The sequence below is a fragment of the Pongo abelii genome, chromosome 16 (genome assembly GCF_028885655.2).
Source record: "Pongo abelii isolate AG06213 chromosome 16, NHGRI_mPonAbe1-v2.0_pri, whole genome shotgun sequence".
NCBI classification, from domain to species: Eukaryota; Metazoa; Chordata; class Mammalia; order Primates; family Hominidae; genus Pongo; species Pongo abelii.
Window position 1 is genome coordinate 53586151 of NC_072001.2, and position 19717 is coordinate 53605867.

A 19717-nucleotide genomic window follows, 5' to 3' on the forward strand; every position below is an offset into this window, starting at 1 on the left:
ACTGTAGTTGGAGACAGGGCCTTTATATATGTGATAATACCTTAAAACATTACCGTACTTGGAGGCAGGGCCTTTAAATAGGTGACGATTAATTTAAAATAAGGCCTTTGGAGTGGCCCCGAATCCAACTGGTTCTCTTGTAAAGAAATTTGAATACAAAAGGAAACACCAGGGATACCTATACACAGGAAGCCATGAGAGGGAGGACACAGCATGAAGATGACCATGTGCAAGCCAAAGAGAGAGGCCCCAAGATAAACCAAATCTGCTGACACTTACTCTTAGACTTTTAATCTCCGAAACCATGAGAAAATAAATTTCTGTTTTTAAACCACCCAGTCTGTGATATTTGGTTATAGCAGCCCTGGCAAACAAATGCATCACTCAGTTTGATCTTCATAATGCATCACATCTCATCCCTCATCCAAATTATGAAAACAGCATCTTCGTAGGTCTTTCAACTGCTGCCTTGCCATTATACTCCATTTTGAAAACATCATCCGAGTGATCTTTGCAACTGTTGACTCTCTACTTAAAACCTCCTCTTCTCATTCAGAGCAGAAGCCAAAATGCTTATAATGGTCCACAAGGTCTCATGTCATGAACTGCCTACTGCCTCTACTAGTCACCATGCTTCTCTACCACCACACACCAGAACTTCTGACTTCATCACCTAGCACTCTCTGCTTATTTCACTCAAGTTATATTAGACTGTTCTTACTATTCTTCCAACACACGAGCCATCTCCTCCCCTTTACATGCTTTGCCTTATGTTTTTCTTGTATCTTGCTTCCTCATTTCCCTCTCAAGTGTCACCTTATCAGCTCTCCTTGACCATGTAACAAAATAGCAGCCCTTCCATCATCCCTAACTATCCCTCTTCTTGACTTCATGTGTCTGTATAACACTTATCAGCATCTAACATGTTATACATTACTGAGTTATCTGTTTCTTATCTGCATCTCCCCCACTAGAAGTTCCATGAAGGTAGATATTTTTATTGTTTATGGAATAAATTCTTAGCAGCCTGAAAAACATCTGACGCAATGAGGTTCAAAAAATAGCTGCTGGCCGGGTGCAGTGGCTCACACCTGTAATCCCAGTACTTTGGGAGGCCGAGGCAGGCGGATCACCTGAGGTCAGAAGTTCAAAACCAGCCTGACCACCATGGTGAAACCCCATCTCTAGTAAAAGTACAAAACTTAGCCACGTGTGGTGACGGGCACCTGTAATCCCAGCTACTTGGGAGGCTGACGCATAAGAATCACTTGAACCCGGGAGATGGAGGTTGCAGTGAGCTGAGATGGCACCACTGCACTCCAGCCTGGGTGACAGCAAGACTCTGTCTCAAAAAAAAAAAAAAGTTGCTGATAATGAATTAGATGTTTGCAAGCTGACTTAAATGTTTTATTTTAGACATTGAAAGTAATCTGCCCTCTTTATATTCAACCTGTATATGTGATAGGGAAGATACAGAATAAAAGACAGTAGTATGTTACAAATTAATTTTTGAAAGCTACTTCTTACTGCTGCTGAGGCAATGGATTGCCATTCTTGTATCAATTTACCACTAGTCGGAAAGTGATGGAAATAATGCTTTGCTCTACAGTAGGGTCAAAAACCTTTTTCTAAAAGGCTAAACAGTATAATAAGCTTTATAGGGTATACCATCTCTGTCACAACTATTCACCTCTGCTGTTACAGCACAAAAATAGCCATAGACAATATATAAACTGATATGGTTAAGCTTTGCGTCCCCACTCAAATCTGATCTTGAATTGTAATCTCCATAATCCTCAGGTTTTACGGGAGAGACCAGGTGGAAGTAACTGAATCATGGGGGCGGTTTCCCCAATGCTGTTCTGGTGACAGTGACTGAGTTCTCCCAAGATCTGATGGTTTTATAAGGGGCTCTTCCCTCTTCGCTTGGCACTTCTCCTTCCTGCCACTTTGTGTAAGAAGGTGCCTTGCTTCCCCTTCACCTTCCACCATGATTATAAATTTCCTGAGGCTCCTCAGTCATGCTGAACTGTGGGTTAATTAAACCTCTTTCCTTTATAAATTACCAAGTCTCTGGCAGTTCTTTATAGCAGTATGAAAACAGACTAATACAGTAAATAAGTGAGTGTTCCAGTAAATCTTTATTCAAGGTTTGGGCTGGATTTGGCACACAGGCTACAGTTTGCCAAATCCTGCTCTGAAGTGTTGCGTTTTTTTTTTTTTTTAAAGACAAAATAATAACCAAACAGGTTCGATTATCATTTTTACCTACAAACTGTAGATTATTAATCAAGAGTTAAGTATATCTATATTCAGTGTTGATCTTTATTTCAAATATCTAATTGCTATTATAAAAAAATTTAAGGGCTGAGCGTCGTGGCTAATGCCTGTAATCCCAGCATTTTGGGAGGCCAAGGTGGTGGATCATGAGGTCAGGAGTTCGAGACCAGCCTGACCAACATGGTGAAACCCCATCTCTACTAAAAATACAAAAATTAGCCGGGCATGGTGGCGTATGCCTGTAATCCCAGCTACTCAGGAAGCTAAGGCAGGAGAATTGCTTGAGCCCGGGAGGCAGAGGTTGCAGTGAGCCGAGATTGTGCCACTGCACTTCAGCCTGGCAACAGAGTGAGAGTCTGTCTCAAAAAAAAAAAAATTAAAACACACTAAATAAAATTGGTATAATCATCACATTACCTGTGTTTACTCCTCCAGTTAAAATCCAGGCTCCGGTTGTAACTGCAGCTTTAATAAGACCTTTTCCAAGCAACTGCTTGATTCGTGGATGAAGCTCAAATTTCTGCATGCCCCCATGTACAGAGATAACAAGTTTGGGTAATTCCATTTGCCATTCTTTAAGCAGAAGTTGCAGAATGACTTCAGGTTTGGTGTCATATGATAGCCTCACATACTAGAAAAAGATTTTAAAAGGACAAAATAATTGAACATGTTCACAGGTTTCATAATGCGACATTATATGACTTCGGAAAATTTTATATGAATCAGATTATGTAGAAAGAGATTTCATAGGCTATTTTCAATATATTTATACTCCAAGGAATAAGCAATAGCAAATGATTTTAAAGTTGAAAAAATCCTTCTGTGAGATCTACAGAAATAGCGAAACTAACTTTTAAACATGTAGACACAAATGTTACTCTTTCTGTTTAAACTCAATTACCACTGACCCAATTTACCAAGGTACCTGCAGTATTTATTGCCTTCTTTAACTATGACTACACGGTGAGTTAGAAACATTAAGACTGGCTGAAGAGGATCGGAAAAGCAAAAAAAGGGAATTGGGGGGAAAATATGGAGGCTTCTAAGGCTCTTGCTATGAAGAGAGGCAAATACTGAATTATCTGTTTGAAAGTTTGGCAATGATCTAGTCCATTTATAAACAAATTGTGACTATGGAGTAAAATTTAAAAAGATATATTTAATATAGATGATTATTTTCTTCGCTGTAAGTAACTGGATTTGATCAGACTGAGAAATAACCAGAAAATCGTAATCGACCTTTCATGGTGTTCGGATGGATTCTCCAGTTTAATTTTTGAAAACATCTTTCTATAGAAAAATAGAAAAAAAAAAGCTATCGTGTGTGAAATAACTTCTTCTGGTTTGAAAGATTTTAAAAATTAACTTCCTGTTTAAGTGACATCATAAGACTTACTTGCTATACTCACATTAATTCATTCTCTTGGCCTAAAGCACATATATGAAGTAGCTCATAAAAACTTCAAATATTCAGACACTGAGAGATTTAAAAATCATCTCTAAGAAATCTTATTTGCAAAAGGATGTATTTCCCATTCCTTTACAAAGATCAAACACCACTGAAAATCTCAGTACTGACAAACAAATGAAGCCAAAAGCCCAGGCACAGTGGCTCACGCCTGTAATCCCAACACTGGGAGGCCGAGGCAGGTGGATCACCTGAGTGAGGTCAAGCGTTCGAGACCAGCATGACCAACATGGTGAAACCCCGTTTCTACTAAATACAAAAAAATTAGCTAGGCATGAGTGCTTGTAATCCCAGCTACTTGGGAGGCTGAGGCAAGAGAATCGCTTGAACCCAGGAGGCAGAGGTTCCAGGGTGCTGAGACTGCGCCATTGCACTCCAGCCTGGGCAACAAGAGCGAAATTGCATCTCAAAACAAACAAACAAACAAAAAAACAAAAGAAATGAAGCCAAAAAAAACCCAGCATTCCATAAAACTGAGTAGAAGACTCTGGAGTCCCTTAAGAATACTTTGGTTTTTGGTTTTGTTTTTTTTTTTTTTAGACACGGTCAGGCTCTGTTGCCCAGGCTGGAGTGCAGTGGTGCCACCTTGGCTCACTGCAGCCTCTGCCTCCCAGGCTCAAGCCATCCCCCAACCTCAGCCTCCCAAGCAGCTGGGACTACAGACACACAGAACCCTGCATAACTAATTTTTTAAATATTTTTTGTAGACACAAGGTTTCACCATGTTGCCTAGGCTGGTCTTGAACTCTTGGGCTCAAGGGATCTGCCCACCTCAGCCTCCCAAAGTGCTGGGATTACAGACACACGGCACCCAGCATGGCTAATTTTTTTTGTATTTTTTGTAGACACAAGGTTTCACCATGTTGCCCAGGCTAGTCTTGAACTCCTGGGCTCAAGTGATCTGCCTGTCTCAGCCTCACAAAGTGCTGGGATTACAGGCATGAGCTACCACACCAGACCAAGAATGCTTTGTAAATAGGATTTGTTCTTTTTTTTTTGACAAAGTCCCGCTCTGTCGCCCAGGCTGGAATGCCTCCCGGGTTCAAGAGATTCTCCTGCCTCAGCCTCCTAAGCAGAGTAGCTGGGATTATAGGTATGCACCACCAGGCCCAGCTACTTTTTGTATTTTTAGTAGAGACAGGGTTTTGCCATGTTGGTCAGGCTGGTCTTGAACTCCTGACCCCAGGTGATCCATCTGCCTTGGCTTCCCAAAGTTCTGGGATTACAGGCATGAGCCACCGCGCCCAGCCCAGCTGGATTTGTTCTATAATAAGTCTTTCTGTAACAGTTTTGTTTAACTCATTATTATATTTGGGCACATAAAGTAGTATTAGAGAAGCAGTCTAAAGTTAATGTTTTTAATACTATATTAGAAATAAATGAGAAATTCCACTTCCTACAATGATGGGCTAGGTTGGTTTGGACATACTCTGCCCCTGGGAACCAGAAAAACTAGAAAAAAGAACAATAACACCTGCTTGAAGACATTAGCAGGTGGCCGGGCATGGTGGCTCACACCTGTAATCCCAGCACTTTGGGAGGCGGAGGCGGAAGCAGATGGATCACTTGAGGTCAAGAGTTCCAGACCAGCCTGGCCAACATGGTGAAACCCTGTCTGTAATCCTAGCTACTTGGGAGGCTGAAGCAGGAGAATTGCTTGAACCCAGGAGGCGGAGGCTGCAGTGAGCTGAGATCGCGCCACTGCACTCCAGCCTGGGCAACAGAGTGAGTCTCAAAAAAAAAAGACATTAGCAGGGTACAAAGGCAGTAAGAATTTGTAGGATTGGGATCCAGGAGAAAAGAAAAACTTGGAGAGATGATGAGCTCACTGTTTGGCAAGGTTTTCCTCATCAGAAAAAGGAGGCAGGCAGAACAATGTAGAGGTTAAAATGGTTTTTGCTGTTGTTATTTGTTTTTCAGGCAAGGTCTGGCTCTGTTGCCCAGGCTAGACTTTGGTGACATGGTCCAGGGCTCACTGCAGCCTCAACTTCTCAGGCTCAACTGATCCTCCTGCTTCAGCCTCCCAAGTAGCTGGGACTACAGGCGTCTATCAGCATGCCCAGCTAATATTTTTGAATTTTAGTACAGACAAGGTCTCACTACGTTGCCCAGGCTGGTCTTAAACTCCTGAACTCAAGTGATCCTCCTGTCTAGGCCTCCAAAAGTTCTGAGATTACAGGCATGAGCTACCATGCCAAGGTTAAAATGTTCAAATCTAAATAAATAACAACTATGTTTTAGGGGTTTAAAACAGAAAATTAAAATTTATGCCGACAAGAGCACATAAGTCTTAAGAGAAATAAGTGCAGTTTCAAATATTCCAAAGGTTCTCGCATTGTTGAAAAAGTGGTGAAGGGTCCCTCCCCCTCCCCCTCCCGCTCCCCTTTCTTCGGTCTCCCTCTGTTGCCGAAGCTGGACTGTACTGCCGTGATCTCGGCTCGCTGCAACCTCCCTGCCTCGGGCTCCTGTGACTCTCCTGCCTCCGCCTGCCGGGTGCCTAGGATTGCAGGCGCGCGCCGCCACGCCTGAATGGTTTTTGTATTTTTGGTGGAGACGGGGTTTCGCCGTGTTGACCAGGCTGGTCTCCAGCTCCTGGCCTCGAGTGATCTGCCTGCCTTGGCCTCCCGAGGTGCTGGGATTGCAGACGGAGTCTCGCTCACTCAATGCTCAATGGTGCTCAGGCTGGAGTGCAGCGGCGTGATCTTGGCTCGCTACAACCTCCACCTACCAGCCTCCTGCCTTGGCCTCTTAAAGTGCTAAGATTACAGCCTCTGCCCCGCCGCCACCCCGTCTAGGAAGTGAGGAGCGTCTCTGCCTGGCCGCCCATCGTCTGGGATGTGAGGAGCCCCTCTGCCCGGCCGCCCCATCTGGGAAGTGAGGAGCGCCTCTGCCCGGCCGCCATCCCATATAGGAAGTGAGGAACGTCTCTGCCCGGCTGCCCATCATCTGGGATGTGAGGAGCGCCTCTGCCCAGCTGCCCCGCCTGGGAAGTGAGGAGCGCCTCTGCCCGGCCGCCCCGTCTGGGAGGTGAGGAGTGCCTCTGCCCGGCTGCCACCCCGTCTAGGAGGAAGTGAGGAGCACCTCTGCCCGGCTGCCCCGTCTGGGAGATGAGGAGCACCTCTGCCCGGCTACCCCGTCTGGGAGGTGAGGAGCGCCTCTGCCTGGCCGCCACCCCGTCTGGGACGAAGTGAGGAGCGCCTCTGCCCGGCTGCCCCATCTGGGAAGTGAGGAGCGCCTCTGCCCGGCCGCCACCCCATATGGGAAGTGAGGAGCGCCTCTGCCCGGCCGCCCCGTCTGGGAGGTGAGGAGTGCCTCTGCCCGGCTACCACCCCGTCTGGGAGGAAGTGAGGAGCACCTCTGCCCGGCTGCCCCGTCTGGGAGATGAGGAGCACCTCTGCCCGGCTACCCCATCTGGGAGGTGAGGAGCGCCTCTGCCCGGCCGCCACCCCGTCTGGGAGGAAGTGAGGAGCGCCTCTGCCGGGCTGCCCCGTCTGGGAGGTGAGGAGCGCCTCTGCCCGGCCGCCACCCCGTCTGGGAGGAAGTGAGGAGCGCCTCTGCCCGGCTGCCCCATCTGGGAAGTGAGGAGCGCCTCTGCCCGGCCGCCACCCCGTATGGGAAGTGAGGAGCGCCTCTGCCCGGCCACCCCGTCTGGGAAGTGAGGAGCACCTCTGCCCAGCCGCCCCGTCTGGGAGGTGAGGAGTGCCTCTGCCCGGCTACCACCCCGTCTGGGAGGAAGTGAGGAGCACCTCTGCCCGGCTGCCCCGTCTGGGAGATGAGGAGCACCTCTGCCCGACTGCCCCGTCTGGGAGGTGAGGAGCGCCTCTGCCTGGCCGCCACCCCGTCTGGGAGGAAATGAGGAGCGCCTCTGCCCAGCTGCCCCATCTGGGAAGTGAGGAGCGCCTCTGCCCGGCCGCCACCCCATATGGGAAGTGAGGAGCGCCTCTGCCCGGCCACCCCGTCTGGGAGGTGAGGAGCAGCTCTGCCCGGCCTCCCCGTCTGGGAGGTGAGGAGTGCCTCTGCCCGGCCGCCACCCCGTCTGGGAGGAAGTGAGGAGCACCTCTGCCCGGCTGCCCCGTCTGGGAGATGAGGAGCACCTCTGCCCGGCCGCCCCATCTGGGAGGTGAGGAGCGCCTCTGCCTGGCCGCCACCCTGTCTGGGACGAAGTGAGGAGCGCCTCTGCCTGGCTGCCCCATCTGGGAAGTGAGGAGCGCCTCTGCCCGGCCGCCACTCCGTATGGGAAGTGAGGAGCGCCTCTGCCTGGCCACCCCGTCTGGGAGGTGAGGAGCGCCTCTGCCCGGCCGCCCCGTCTGGGAGGTGAGGAGTGCCTCTGCCCGGCCGCCACCCCGTCTGGGAGGAAGTGAGGAGCACCTCTGCCCGGCTGCCCCGTCTGGGAGATGAGGAGCACCTCTGCCCGGCCGCCCCGTCTGGGAGGTGAGGAGCGCCTCTGCCTGGCTGCCACCCCGTCTGGGAGGAAGTGAGGAGCGCCTCTGCCTGGCTGCCCCATCTGGGAAGTGAGGAGCGCCTCTGCCCAGCCGCCACATCGTCTGGGAAGTGAGGAGCGCCTCTGCCTGGCCACCCCGTCTGGGAGGTGAGGAGCGCCTCTGCCCGGCCGCCCAGTCTGGGAAGTGAGGAGCGCCTCTGCCCGGCTGCCCTGTCTGGGAGGTGACGAGCGCCTCTGCCTGGCCGCCACCCCGTCTGGGAGGAAGTGAGGAGCGTCTCTGCCCGGCCACCCCGTCTGGGAAGTGAGGAGCGCCTCTGCCCGGCCGCCCGGTCTGGGAAGTGAGGAGCGCCTCTGCCAGGCCACCCCCTCTGGGAAGTGAGAAGCACCTCTGCCCGGCCGCCCTGTCTGGGAGGTGAGGAGCGCCTCTGCCTGGCTGCCACCCCGTCTGGGAGGAAGTGAGGAGCGCCTCTGCCCGGCCGCCCCGTCTGGGAGGTGAGGAAAGTCTCTGCCCGACCGCCCCGTCTGGGAAGTGAGGAGCGCCTCTGCCCGGCGGCCCCGTCTGGGAAGTGAGGAGCGCCTCTGCCCGGCCGCCCTGTCTGGGAGGTGAGGAGCGCCTCTGCCCGGCTGCCCTGTCTGGGAGGTGAGGAGCGCCTCTGCCCGGCCGCCCTGTCTGGGAGGTGTACCCAACAGCTCCGAAGAGACAGCGACCATCGGGAGCGGGCCATGAGGACGATGGCGGTTTCGTTGAAAAGAAGCGGGGGAAGTGTGGGGAAAGGAAGGAGAGATCAGATTGTTGCTGTGTCTATGTAGAAAGAGGTGGGCATAGAAGACTCCATTTTGTTCTGACTAGGAGAAATTCTTCTGCCTTGGGATGCTGTTGATCTATGGCCTTTCCCCCAGCCCCGTGCTCTCTGAAACATGTGCTGTGTCAACTCAGGGTTAAATGGATTAAGGGCAGTGCAAGATGTGCTTTGTTAAACAGATGCTTGAAGGCAGCATGCTCTTTAAGAGTCATCACCACTCCTTAATCTCAAGTACCCAGGGGCACAAACACTGCAGAAGGCCGCAGGGTCCTCTGCCTAGGAAAACCAGAGACCTTTGTTCATGTGTTCATCTCCTGATCTTCTCTCCACTATTATCCTATGACCCTGCCATATCCCCCTCTCCGAGAAACACCCAAGAATGATCAATAAATACTTCATTTAAAAAAAAAAAAAAAGTGGTAAAGGACTAATTTACAGTACAGTCATGTGCCACACATTTTGATTAATGACAAACTGCATATATAAGGTGGTTCCCTAATATTATAATACCATACTTCTGTACCTTTTTCTTGTTTATATATATTTAGACACATATTTCCCACTGTGTTACACGGTTACACCTGCCTATCGTATTTAGTACAATAACATGCCATAGAGATTTACAGCCTAAAAGCAATAGGCTATACCATATAGCCTAGGCATATAGTAGGCTATACCATCTAGGTCTGAATACACTCTATGGTGTTAGCATGATGAAACTGCCTAACACATCTCTGAGAACATATCCCCATTCTTAAGTGATGCGTGACTGCATATAACAAGTTAAAAATGCATTTTATCACATTATCACATTTATTATAGTATTCTTTTTCTTTTTTCTTTTTTTGAGACAGAGTCTCACTCTAAAGCCCAGGCTGGAGTGCAGTGGCGTGATCTCGGCTCACTGCAACCTTCACCTCCCAAGTTTAGGTGATTATCCTGCTTCAGCCTCCCAAGTAGCTGGGACTACAGGCTCATGCCACCACGCCCGACTAATTTTTGTATTTTTAGTAGAGACAGGGTTTCACCATGTTGGCCAGGCTGATCTCGAACTCCTGATCTCAGGTGATCCACCCGCCTTGGATTCCCAAAGTGCTGGGATTACAGGTGTGAGCCACCGTGCCTTACCTATAATATTGTTTTTCTAAAGAACAGAAAAACAGGCCGGGCATGGTGGCTCAGGCCTGTAATCCCAGCAATTTAGAAGGCGGAGGTGGGAGGATCACGAGGTCAGGAGATGGACATCATCCTGGCTAACACAATGAAACCCCGTCTCTACTAAAAATACAAAAAATTAGCTGGGCATGGTGGCACACACCTGTAGTCCCAGCTACTCTGGAGGCTGAGGCAGGAGAACTGCTTGAACCCAGGAGGCCAGAGGTTGCAGTGAGCCGAGATTGCGCCACTGCACTCCAGCCTGGGCGACAGAGACACCATCTCAAAAAAAAAAAAAAGAATAGAAAAAGAACGTATAGTAGGCCTTCTGTATCTGTGGGATCCACGTTTATGGTTTCAACCAGTGGTGAATCAAATATATTCAAGAAAAAAAATTGAGCCTATACTAAACATATGTAGACTTTATTTACCTGTCATTATTCCTTAACAATGCAATTTAACAACTATTTACATTGTATCAGGCATTTTATTAATATTTTTATTTTAAGTAGAGACAGAGTCTCACTATTTTGCCCAGGCTGGTCTCCAACTCTTAGCCTCAAGCCATCCTTCCACCCTCTCAAAAGTGTTGGGATTATAGGCGTGAGCCACTGTGCCTGGCCTATATTAGGTATTATAAGGAATCTAGAGATGATTTAAACTATACAACAGGGTGTGTACAGATTACATCCAAATACTATGATATCTGTAGACTTTGGTATCTGAGGGAAGTCCTGGAACCAAGGCCCCTGGAGGATGACTGTATAAATAATATGCTAATAAAGGAGTAAGAAAATAATAAAAAATATTTAATCCAAAATAATATAAGAAAAAAAAACAGAACAAAGAAAAAAGTGAGACAAATAGATAACTAATAACATAATGGTAAATTTAAACTTAAATACACAGCAGACAACATTTTTAAAAACAATTAAAAGATATCCCTTAAACATAAAAGGTTAAAACCGAAAAGCAAGAAAGATGGCTTAACTACACTGATTCCAGAAAAAGCAAACCATGTCAAGAAAAATGACAAGAAACAAAATACATTTTATAATGATGAAAGGTTCAATCCACCAGAAAGATACAATTCTATATTTGTATGCACCTTTGTACTTTAAAATATGCAAATAAATTACTGAGACCAACTTTTTGTCAATGTTGCTACACAAATTGTGATGTTTATTATTTAACAACATAAATGAAGAAAAATCCAATATGTGACATACCTTAGCTCTGTAGGAATGAGAACCCCCTTGAAAATTTATGACTCCATAAGCATCCGTTGGGCTCTGTTCTGTATGCTTTTCCACAGACCATTCTTCTATTGCCTGATTAAAATGGTCACCCAATTTCACATCTGAGTATTTCATGGCAAGACTTGCAGTAAAACAAGCATGTTGCTTGACCAAGCGACCACAAAAACACCTAAAAGAAAAAGGTGAGATTAAAAGACCCTTCAAAAAATTAAAGTTAATGAAAAAATGGAATTAAAAGTGAATGAATCGACAAATAGCATAAAAATAAGCTTTTTGATTTTAGGATATCTATATATTAATACCTTCATCATAGCACTGAAATAGTATAATTAGTTTAAGATGAATTCATCATCTAAATTTAACATGAGGCATCTACAAAACATGGTATAGGCATATAACAGAAATAGTATTTACACTGGGTGTGGCTCATGCGGGTAACCCAACACTGTGGGAGGCCAAGGCTGGACGACCTCGAGGTCAAAAGTTCAAGACCATCCTAAGAAACACAGCAAGACCCTGGCTTGACAAAAAATTTTAAAAAATTAGGCAAGTGTGGTGGCATACACCTGTAGTCCCAGCTACACAGGAGACTAAGGTGGGAGGCTTGGTTGAGCCCAGCAAGGCTGCAGTTAGCCTTGGTCATACCACTGTACTCCATCCTGGACGACAGAGCAAGCAAGACCCTAACTCAAAAAAAGAAAGAAAAAGAAATACTATCCAATAATAGAGAGAAATGATGCTACACTAGTGTACACAATGATGTACACTAATGATGCTACAGAATGGATAAATCTCAAAATCATCATACTGAGTGAAAGAACCTAGACACCAAAGATTATATATTTGTATGATTCCACATATACAAAATTCAAGAAACCATGAACTAATCTATATAGTGACAAAAGGGTGATCAATGGTGTCTGAGGCTAGGGTTCAAAGATAGATGGCATTCTACCCAGAAGCACATACTGGACTATAACACCGTAAGTAGGAACATAATGGAGCTGGGCAGTCTCATTGATTTGATACAATCTTAAAATCAGATCAGAGTTTGAGGAAGCCAAGGCAGCTAGAGTTTGTGAGGTAGAAAACAAAAAGAGGAGGGAGCTACGAGAAAGTTCCAAGTATCTGCAGAAGGGTCTCCTTAAGCATGTGGAAGAATAACTACTTGGCCAGGTGCAGTGGCTCACACCTGTAATCCTAGCACTTTGGGAGGCCGAGACGGGCAGATTACCTGAGGTCGGGAGTTCGATACCATCCTGGCCAACATGGTGAAACCCCATCTCTACTAAAAATACAAAAAATTAGCTGGGCATGGTGGCGCGTGCCTGTAAACCCAGCTACTCAGGAGGCTGACGCAGGAGAATCACTTGAACCTGGGACGGGGAGACTGCAGTGAGCAGAGATTGGGCCACTGCACTCCAGCCTGGGCGAAAGAGTGAGACGTTGTCTCAAAAAAAAAAAAAAAAAGAAAAAAAAGAATAACTACTTAAGGCAAAGTTAAGAGCTACTAACTAGACAGCAACAGCCGAAACAATTTCTGAAGCTCATAAAGGGCAGGGAACTGTTTCTGTTCCCACCAGCCAGAGTAGAGATCTCATAACACACAAGGCTTATGATAGCGTCCTCAAAAAAAGTATCATTTAATTAGAAGGACTAAATTAGACCTAGACAGGCCAGGCACGGTGGCTCATGCCTGTAATCCCAGCACCTTGGGAAGCCAAGGTGGATGGATCACCTGAGGTCAGGAGTTCTAGACCAGCCTGACCAATATGGTGAAACCCTGTCTCTCCTAAAAATATAAAAATTAGCCAGGCATGGTGGTGTGCGCTTGTAGTCCCAGCTTCTCAGGAGGCTGAGGCATGAGAATCGCTTGAACCTGGGAGGCAGAGGTTGCGGTGAGCCGAGATCGTGCCACTGCACTCCAGGATGGGCAACACAGCGAGACCAGGTCTCAAAAAAAAAAAAAAAAAAATCACACCTAGACAGCCCATGCTCTGACAAAGTTTAAGAGCAAGACCTGAAAGGATCAAACTGATCCAAAGTAATCTAATTGCATGCTATAGCAAGTCTGAAACTCGCTAGTGGAATACAACAAATGCCAGTACCCAAAAACATAAAATTCACTATTGTCAGCATGCATGAAAAATTCCCAGACGGCTGGGCGTGGTAGCTCACACTTGTAATCCTAGTACTTTTGGAAATGGAGACTGGCAGTTTGCTTGAGCCCAGGAGTTTAGACCAGCCCAGGCAACATGGTGAACCCCATCTCTACAAAACATACAAACGTTAGTCGCGCGTGGTGATGCATGCCTGTAGTCCAAGCTACTTGGGAAGCTGAGATGGGAGGACTGCTTGAGCCCAGGAGGCAGAGGTTGCAGTAACTGATATGGTGCCACTGCACTCCAGCCTGGGTGACACAGAGAGACCCTGTCTCAAAAAAGTAAATAAATAAAAATTTCAAAGAATACCGAGGCATGAAAAGAAGCAGAAAACTATCAATAAAATAAAATCACTAAATGAAGACCAAAAAAGAATGAGATGATGGAATTATCAGAAAATGACACAAAAACAAGTATTATAAATGAGCTCCAACTATTAAGACCATGCTTGACGCCGGGTGTGGTGGCTCACACCTGTAATCCCAGCACTTTGGGAGGCCGAGGCGGGTGGATCACGAGGTCAGGAGATCGAGACCATCCTGGCTAACACAGTGAAACCCCGTCTGTAATAAAAATAAAAAAAATTTTAAAAAAGACCATGCTTGTTGGGCATGGTGGCTCATGCCTATAATCCCAGCACTTTGGGAGGCTGAGGCGGGTGGATTGCTTAAGCCCATGAATTCGATATTAGCCTGGCAACATAGTAAGACTCTGTCTCTAAACGAAAAAATTAAAGAAAAAAAGACTATGTGGGAAAAAAAATATGAGCATGATGAAGACCAACATGGTGAAACCCCACCTCTACTAAAAATATAAAAAATAAGCCGGGCGTCATGGCACGCGCCTGTAATCCCAGCTACTCGGGAGGCTGAGGCAGAATTACTTGAACCCGGGAGGTGGAGGTTGCAGTGAGCTGAGATCATGCCACTGCACATCCAGCCTGGTGACGGAGCAAGATTCCTTCTTAAAATAAATAAATACATAAATAAATAAAATAATAATTTTCTAAATAAAGTTTTTAAAAATTTCATTTAAAAAATAACCTAAACTTCTACATTAAAAACTAAAAATAAGAGCAAATTAAACTCAAAGTAAGCAGAAGAAAAGATATGATAAAGAAAACAGAATGGGCCGGGCACGGTGGCTCATGCCTGTAATCCCAGCACTTCAGGGGGCCGAGGCGGGTGGACCACTTGAGGTCAGGAGTTCGAGACCAGCCTGGCCAACATGGTGAAATCCTGTCTCTACTAAAAATACAAAACTTCACTGGGTGTAGTGGTGGGCGCCTGCAGTTCCAGCTTCTGAGGAGGCTGAGGCACGAAAATTGCTTGAACCCGGGAGGCGGAGGTTGCAGTGAGCCAAGATCATGCCACTGCACTGCAGCCTGGCTGACAGAGCGATACTCCATCGCAAAAAAAAAAAAAAAAAAAAAAGAACACAATGAAACAGAAAAGAGAAAAAACAGTGGGGGAAAGCAAGAAAACAAAAAGCTTGTCATTGAAAAGATAAATAAAATTGATAAACTGAAGTCAGAATAATGAGAAAAACTGAACAGGAAAATAAATTAACACTCCAGCCTGGACAATACAGCAAGACTCTGTCTCAAAAAAAAAATCATTAATACACCTTCCCACAAAGAAAATTCGAGGTCAGATGCCTTCACTGGTGAATTTCATCAAACATTTAGGAGGAAATATCAATTCTACATACATTCTTCCAAAAAATCGTAAGTGGGTACATTTCCCAATTCATTTCATGAGGTGAGACTCATTCTGCTTTGGAAAAAAACAAAAAATAAAACCAGCCTGTAATTCCAGCTACTTAGGAGGCTGAGGTGGGAAGACTGCTTGAGGACAGGAGTTCTAGATCAGCTTGGGTAACAAAAGAAACTCCATTTCAAAAAAAGAAAAAAAGGCAAAGCATCAGCATTACAAGAAAAGACTAGGCCGGGCACAGTGGTTCTTGCCTGTAATCCCAGCACTTTGAGAGGCCAACATGGGAGGATCACTTGAGCTCAGGAGTCAAGACCAGCCTGACAACATGGCAAAACTTCTCTACAAAAATTAGCCAGGCATGGTGGCATGCACCTGTGGTCACAGCTACTTGAGAAGCTAAAGGGAAAAGATCACCTGAGCCCGGGAGGTCAAGTCTGCAGTGACTGTGTCACTGCACTCCAGTCTGGGCCACAGAGTGAGAACCTGTTTCCCCACTCCCCCCAAAAAGAAAAAAGAAATGGACGTGGTGGCTCACACCTGCAATCCCAGCTCTTAAGGAGGCATAGGCGGGAGCATAGCTTGAGCCAAGGAGTTCAAAACTTGCCTTGGCAATATAGCGAGACCCCGTTCTCCACAAAAAGGAAAACAAGCATTGGACAAAACTGAATGTCTATTCATTATAAGCATTGTCAGCAAACTAGGAAAGGAGGAAACTTCCTCAACAGAGATAACATAATACTTATTAAATCTTATCAAGAGTACTACTACATGCTAAGTCTTATGATTCATTCTAGCTAATCATGGAATCAAGGTGTGGTCTCGGAGATTCCTGACATAAACGTGAACAAAATATATGAGATAACTGTTTCAGGCATTAAAACAAGAAGAAACATGAAGCTGTGATCCTTGAAATGAGGGAACTACACAAGGTAAACCCCCATGATTGCACCAGCTTGGGGGCAATTTCTCAATCTTAGAGATGACACCTAGGCAGAAAACGGTAGTCACTAAGCCAAGCAAGGAAGTAGAGAACAGAATTCTAGGCTGTTGAAACAGCTGGAATTTGTAGCAGTTACCAGAGAAAAGGGAGCTATAAAGACAAGAAGGAAAAAAATCTCACATGGGGATTCACCATGGGTCTTTGGCCATGGTCTAAGGTGTATCTGTGAGAGATTCTGTGATGCCCAGCAGCAATCACTTGCTGTGTGTGGGTCTGAGAACAGGGTCCTAAAGGTCTGGAAGACATAGCAGTTTTAGTTTAGCGCGAAAAGACATCACTGAACCCCCTGAACACTCAATTGAGACCACAAAAAAGCTATACCTTAAGAGGAAGGTCCACATCCTAGGACTAAGTTTAAAATAGAAGTAGAACTGCCCTAACAAAGAAGAAAATCAAACCTGAATGGACAAAAGAATCTACCAATAATTAATTTAATCACCTGTCAGAAAGAAACCGAACACTCCTTACAAGAAAATTATTTACTCCAGAACAACAATATATAATAAAAAATTACTGGCCGGGTGCGGTGGCTCACACCATCCCAGCACTTTGGGAGGCCAAGGTGGGCGGATCATCTGAGGTCAGGAGTTCCAGACCAGTCTGGCCAACATAGTGAAACCCCATCTCTACTAAAAATATAAAAAATTAGCCGGGCGTGGTGGTGCGCGCCTGTAATCCCAGCTACTCAGGAGGCTAAGGCAGGAGAATTGCTTGAACCTAGGAGGCAGGGGGTGCAGTGAGCTGAGATTGCAGCACTGCACTCCAGCCTGGGCAACTGAGCAAGACACCATCTCAAAAAAAAAAAAACAAAAAAACAAAACTAGATATATAAAAAAGATAAAGGAAAAAAAGCAGTCACCACAAACAGACCCTAAATGATGGCAAATGTTGGAATCAGTAGACAAAGACTCTAATGCAGGTGTTATAAATATGTTGAAGGACATACAGGAATAGACAGTCATAATGAGAGTGCACATGGTGCATCTCAGCAGTAAAATGGAAACTATAACAAAGAATCAAATAGCAATCCCAGCACTGAAAAATGTAATGCGTGAAATGAAAATTCACTGGATGGGCTGGGCGCGGTGGCTCACGCCTGTAATCCCAGAACTTTGGGATTACAGGCGGGCAGATCACGAGGTCAGGAGATCAAGACCATCCTGGCTAATGAGGTGAAACCCCATCTCTACTAAAAAAAAACACAAAAAATTACCCAGGTGTGGCAGCGGGCACCTGTAGTCCCAGCTACTCGGGAGGCTGAGGCAGGAGAATGGCGTGAACCCAGGATGCAGAGCTTGCAGTGAGCTGAGATTGTGCCACTGCACTCCAGTGTGGGCGACAGAGTGAGACTCCGTCTCAAAAAAAAAAAAAAGAAAAGAAAAGAAAATTCACTGGATGGACAAAGCAGCAAAATGGAGACTGTAGAAATAAAAGTGAGTGAACCTGAAGACATCAACAGAAATTACTCAATACATCAGATAAAGAAAAAAAAGTTAATTTAAAAAAAAAAAACCTTCCTGGCCAAACGAGTGGCTCATGCCTGTAATCCCAGCACTTTGGGTGGCCGAGGTGGGCGAATCACGAGGTCAGGAGTCCGAGACCACCCTGACCATCAAGGTAAAATCCCATCTCTACTAATAATACAAAATAAGCCGGGCATGGTGGCATGCGCCTGTAATCCCAGCTACTCGGATGGCTGAGGCAGGAGAATTGCTTGAACCTGGGAGGCAGAGGTTGCAGTAAGCCAAGATCGCAACTGCACTCCAGCCTGGACAACAGAGCAAGACTCCATCTCAAAGGGGGAAAAAAAAAAAAAAACCTTCTCAATCAGGTAAAAAATTTGAACGTGCAAATATTTATGCAAGCAGAATAAGAACAAAGAGAATCACTCTCAGGAATATTATAGACATGCTGCTGAAAACCAAAGGAATAGAAAAAAATATATTTAAAGTAGCTAGAGAAAAAATTTACTAAAAATACAAAAATTAGCCAGGCATGGTGGTGTGTGCCTGCAATCCCAGCTTCTGGGGAGGCTGAGGCAGGAGAATCACTTGAACCTGGGAGGCAAAGGTTGCTGGGAGCTGAGATCGCGCCACTGTATTCCATCTAGCCTGGGCAATAGGGCAAGACTCCATCTCAAAAAAAACAAAAAACAAAAAACAAAAAAAAAACACCTGCTGCAATAAAATAACACAACCCAGAATTCTATATCCAGTAAAAACATTCTTCAAATATGAAAATAAAAGAAACATATTTTCAGATAGACCAAACTGAGAAAATTCATGTTCAGTTCAGTGTAGCTGCACTATATGAAATGCTAAATAAAAGAAACTCTTTGGCCTTGTCAAACAAGGGACACCAGATGGAACCTCACCATCTGTAAGACGAAATGAATAGGATTGGAGATGGTTAAGTACAGGGGCAAATATGAAAGACTGTCAGGTCTTTTTGTTGATTTTTTTTTTTTTTTTTCTGGAGACAGGGTCTTGCTCTGTTGCCCAGGCAGGAGTGCAGTGGTGTGATCAGGGCTTACTGCAGCCTCAACTTCCTAGGTCCAAACGATCCTCCCGGCTCCAATGATCTTCCTGCTTCAGCCTCTTAAGTAGCTGGGACTACAGGTACATGCTACCATGCCAAGATTTTTGTGTGTGGTTTTCTTTTTTTTGTAGACACAGGGTCTCACTATGCTACCGGGGCTGGTCTCAAACTCCTAGGCTCAAATCATCCTCCTGCCTCAACCTCCCCAAGTGCTGGGATTACAGGTGTGAACCATCACATCCAGCCTGTCAGGCTTTTTGTTTTTGTTTTTACAGACTTCCTTGAAAAACTCTTCAACATATCTAAAATAAACCCATTCTATGTACTTTCATTCCTAGCCTACCACCCAGAGACCTTCTCTTCTTCCTCTTATACTTCCTCATCAGACCCTAAAGCATATTACAATTTACTCAGTTGCCTAAGAAGGAAATGTAGTTACCATGCTCAAATCTTCCCTTTTCTTCACATTCACCAAATCCTATTGCATTTATCTCATTAATCCCTTCAAATATGCCTACTTCTCTTCATTGTCAAAAACATCTTACTTCAGGTTCTCATCTTTTTGCTTGAATCACTCTAAAACTTCAGCAACTGGTCTATTTTCTTCCAATCCAATCTAAAAATGCAAACTGCTCTTACAAAAAATAAAATCAGCCAGGCCTGGTGGCTCACACCTGTAATCCTAGCACTTTGGGAGGCTGAGGCAGGTGGATCACCTGAGGTCAGGAATTCAAGACCAGCCTGGCCAACATGGTGAAACCCCATCTCTACTAAAAATACAAAAATTAGCCGGGCATGGTAGCACATGCCTGTAATCCCAGCTACTCGGGAGGCTGAGGCAGGAGAATTGCTTGAACCCGTGAGACAGAGATTGCAGTGAGCCAAGATTGTGCCAC

The 19717-nt window shown here is 45.7% G+C and overlaps 1 protein-coding gene across 2 annotated transcripts in view; it reads right to left on the reverse strand.

Annotated features, from left to right (window-relative positions):
- Positions 1–19717, reverse strand: part of TRPM7 (transient receptor potential cation channel subfamily M member 7) — a 128905-nt gene that overhangs the window by 79556 nt on the left and 29632 nt on the right. For both annotated transcript variants that reach the window (XM_002825444.6, XM_054531466.2), the window contains exons 4-5: positions 11377–11575; positions 2698–2911 (exon numbers count right to left, since the gene is read on the reverse strand). In XM_002825444.6, coding sequence (XP_002825490.3) covers positions 2698–2911; positions 11377–11575 — 413 coding nt within the window. The remainder of the gene's footprint in view (positions 1–2697; positions 2912–11376; positions 11576–19717) is intronic.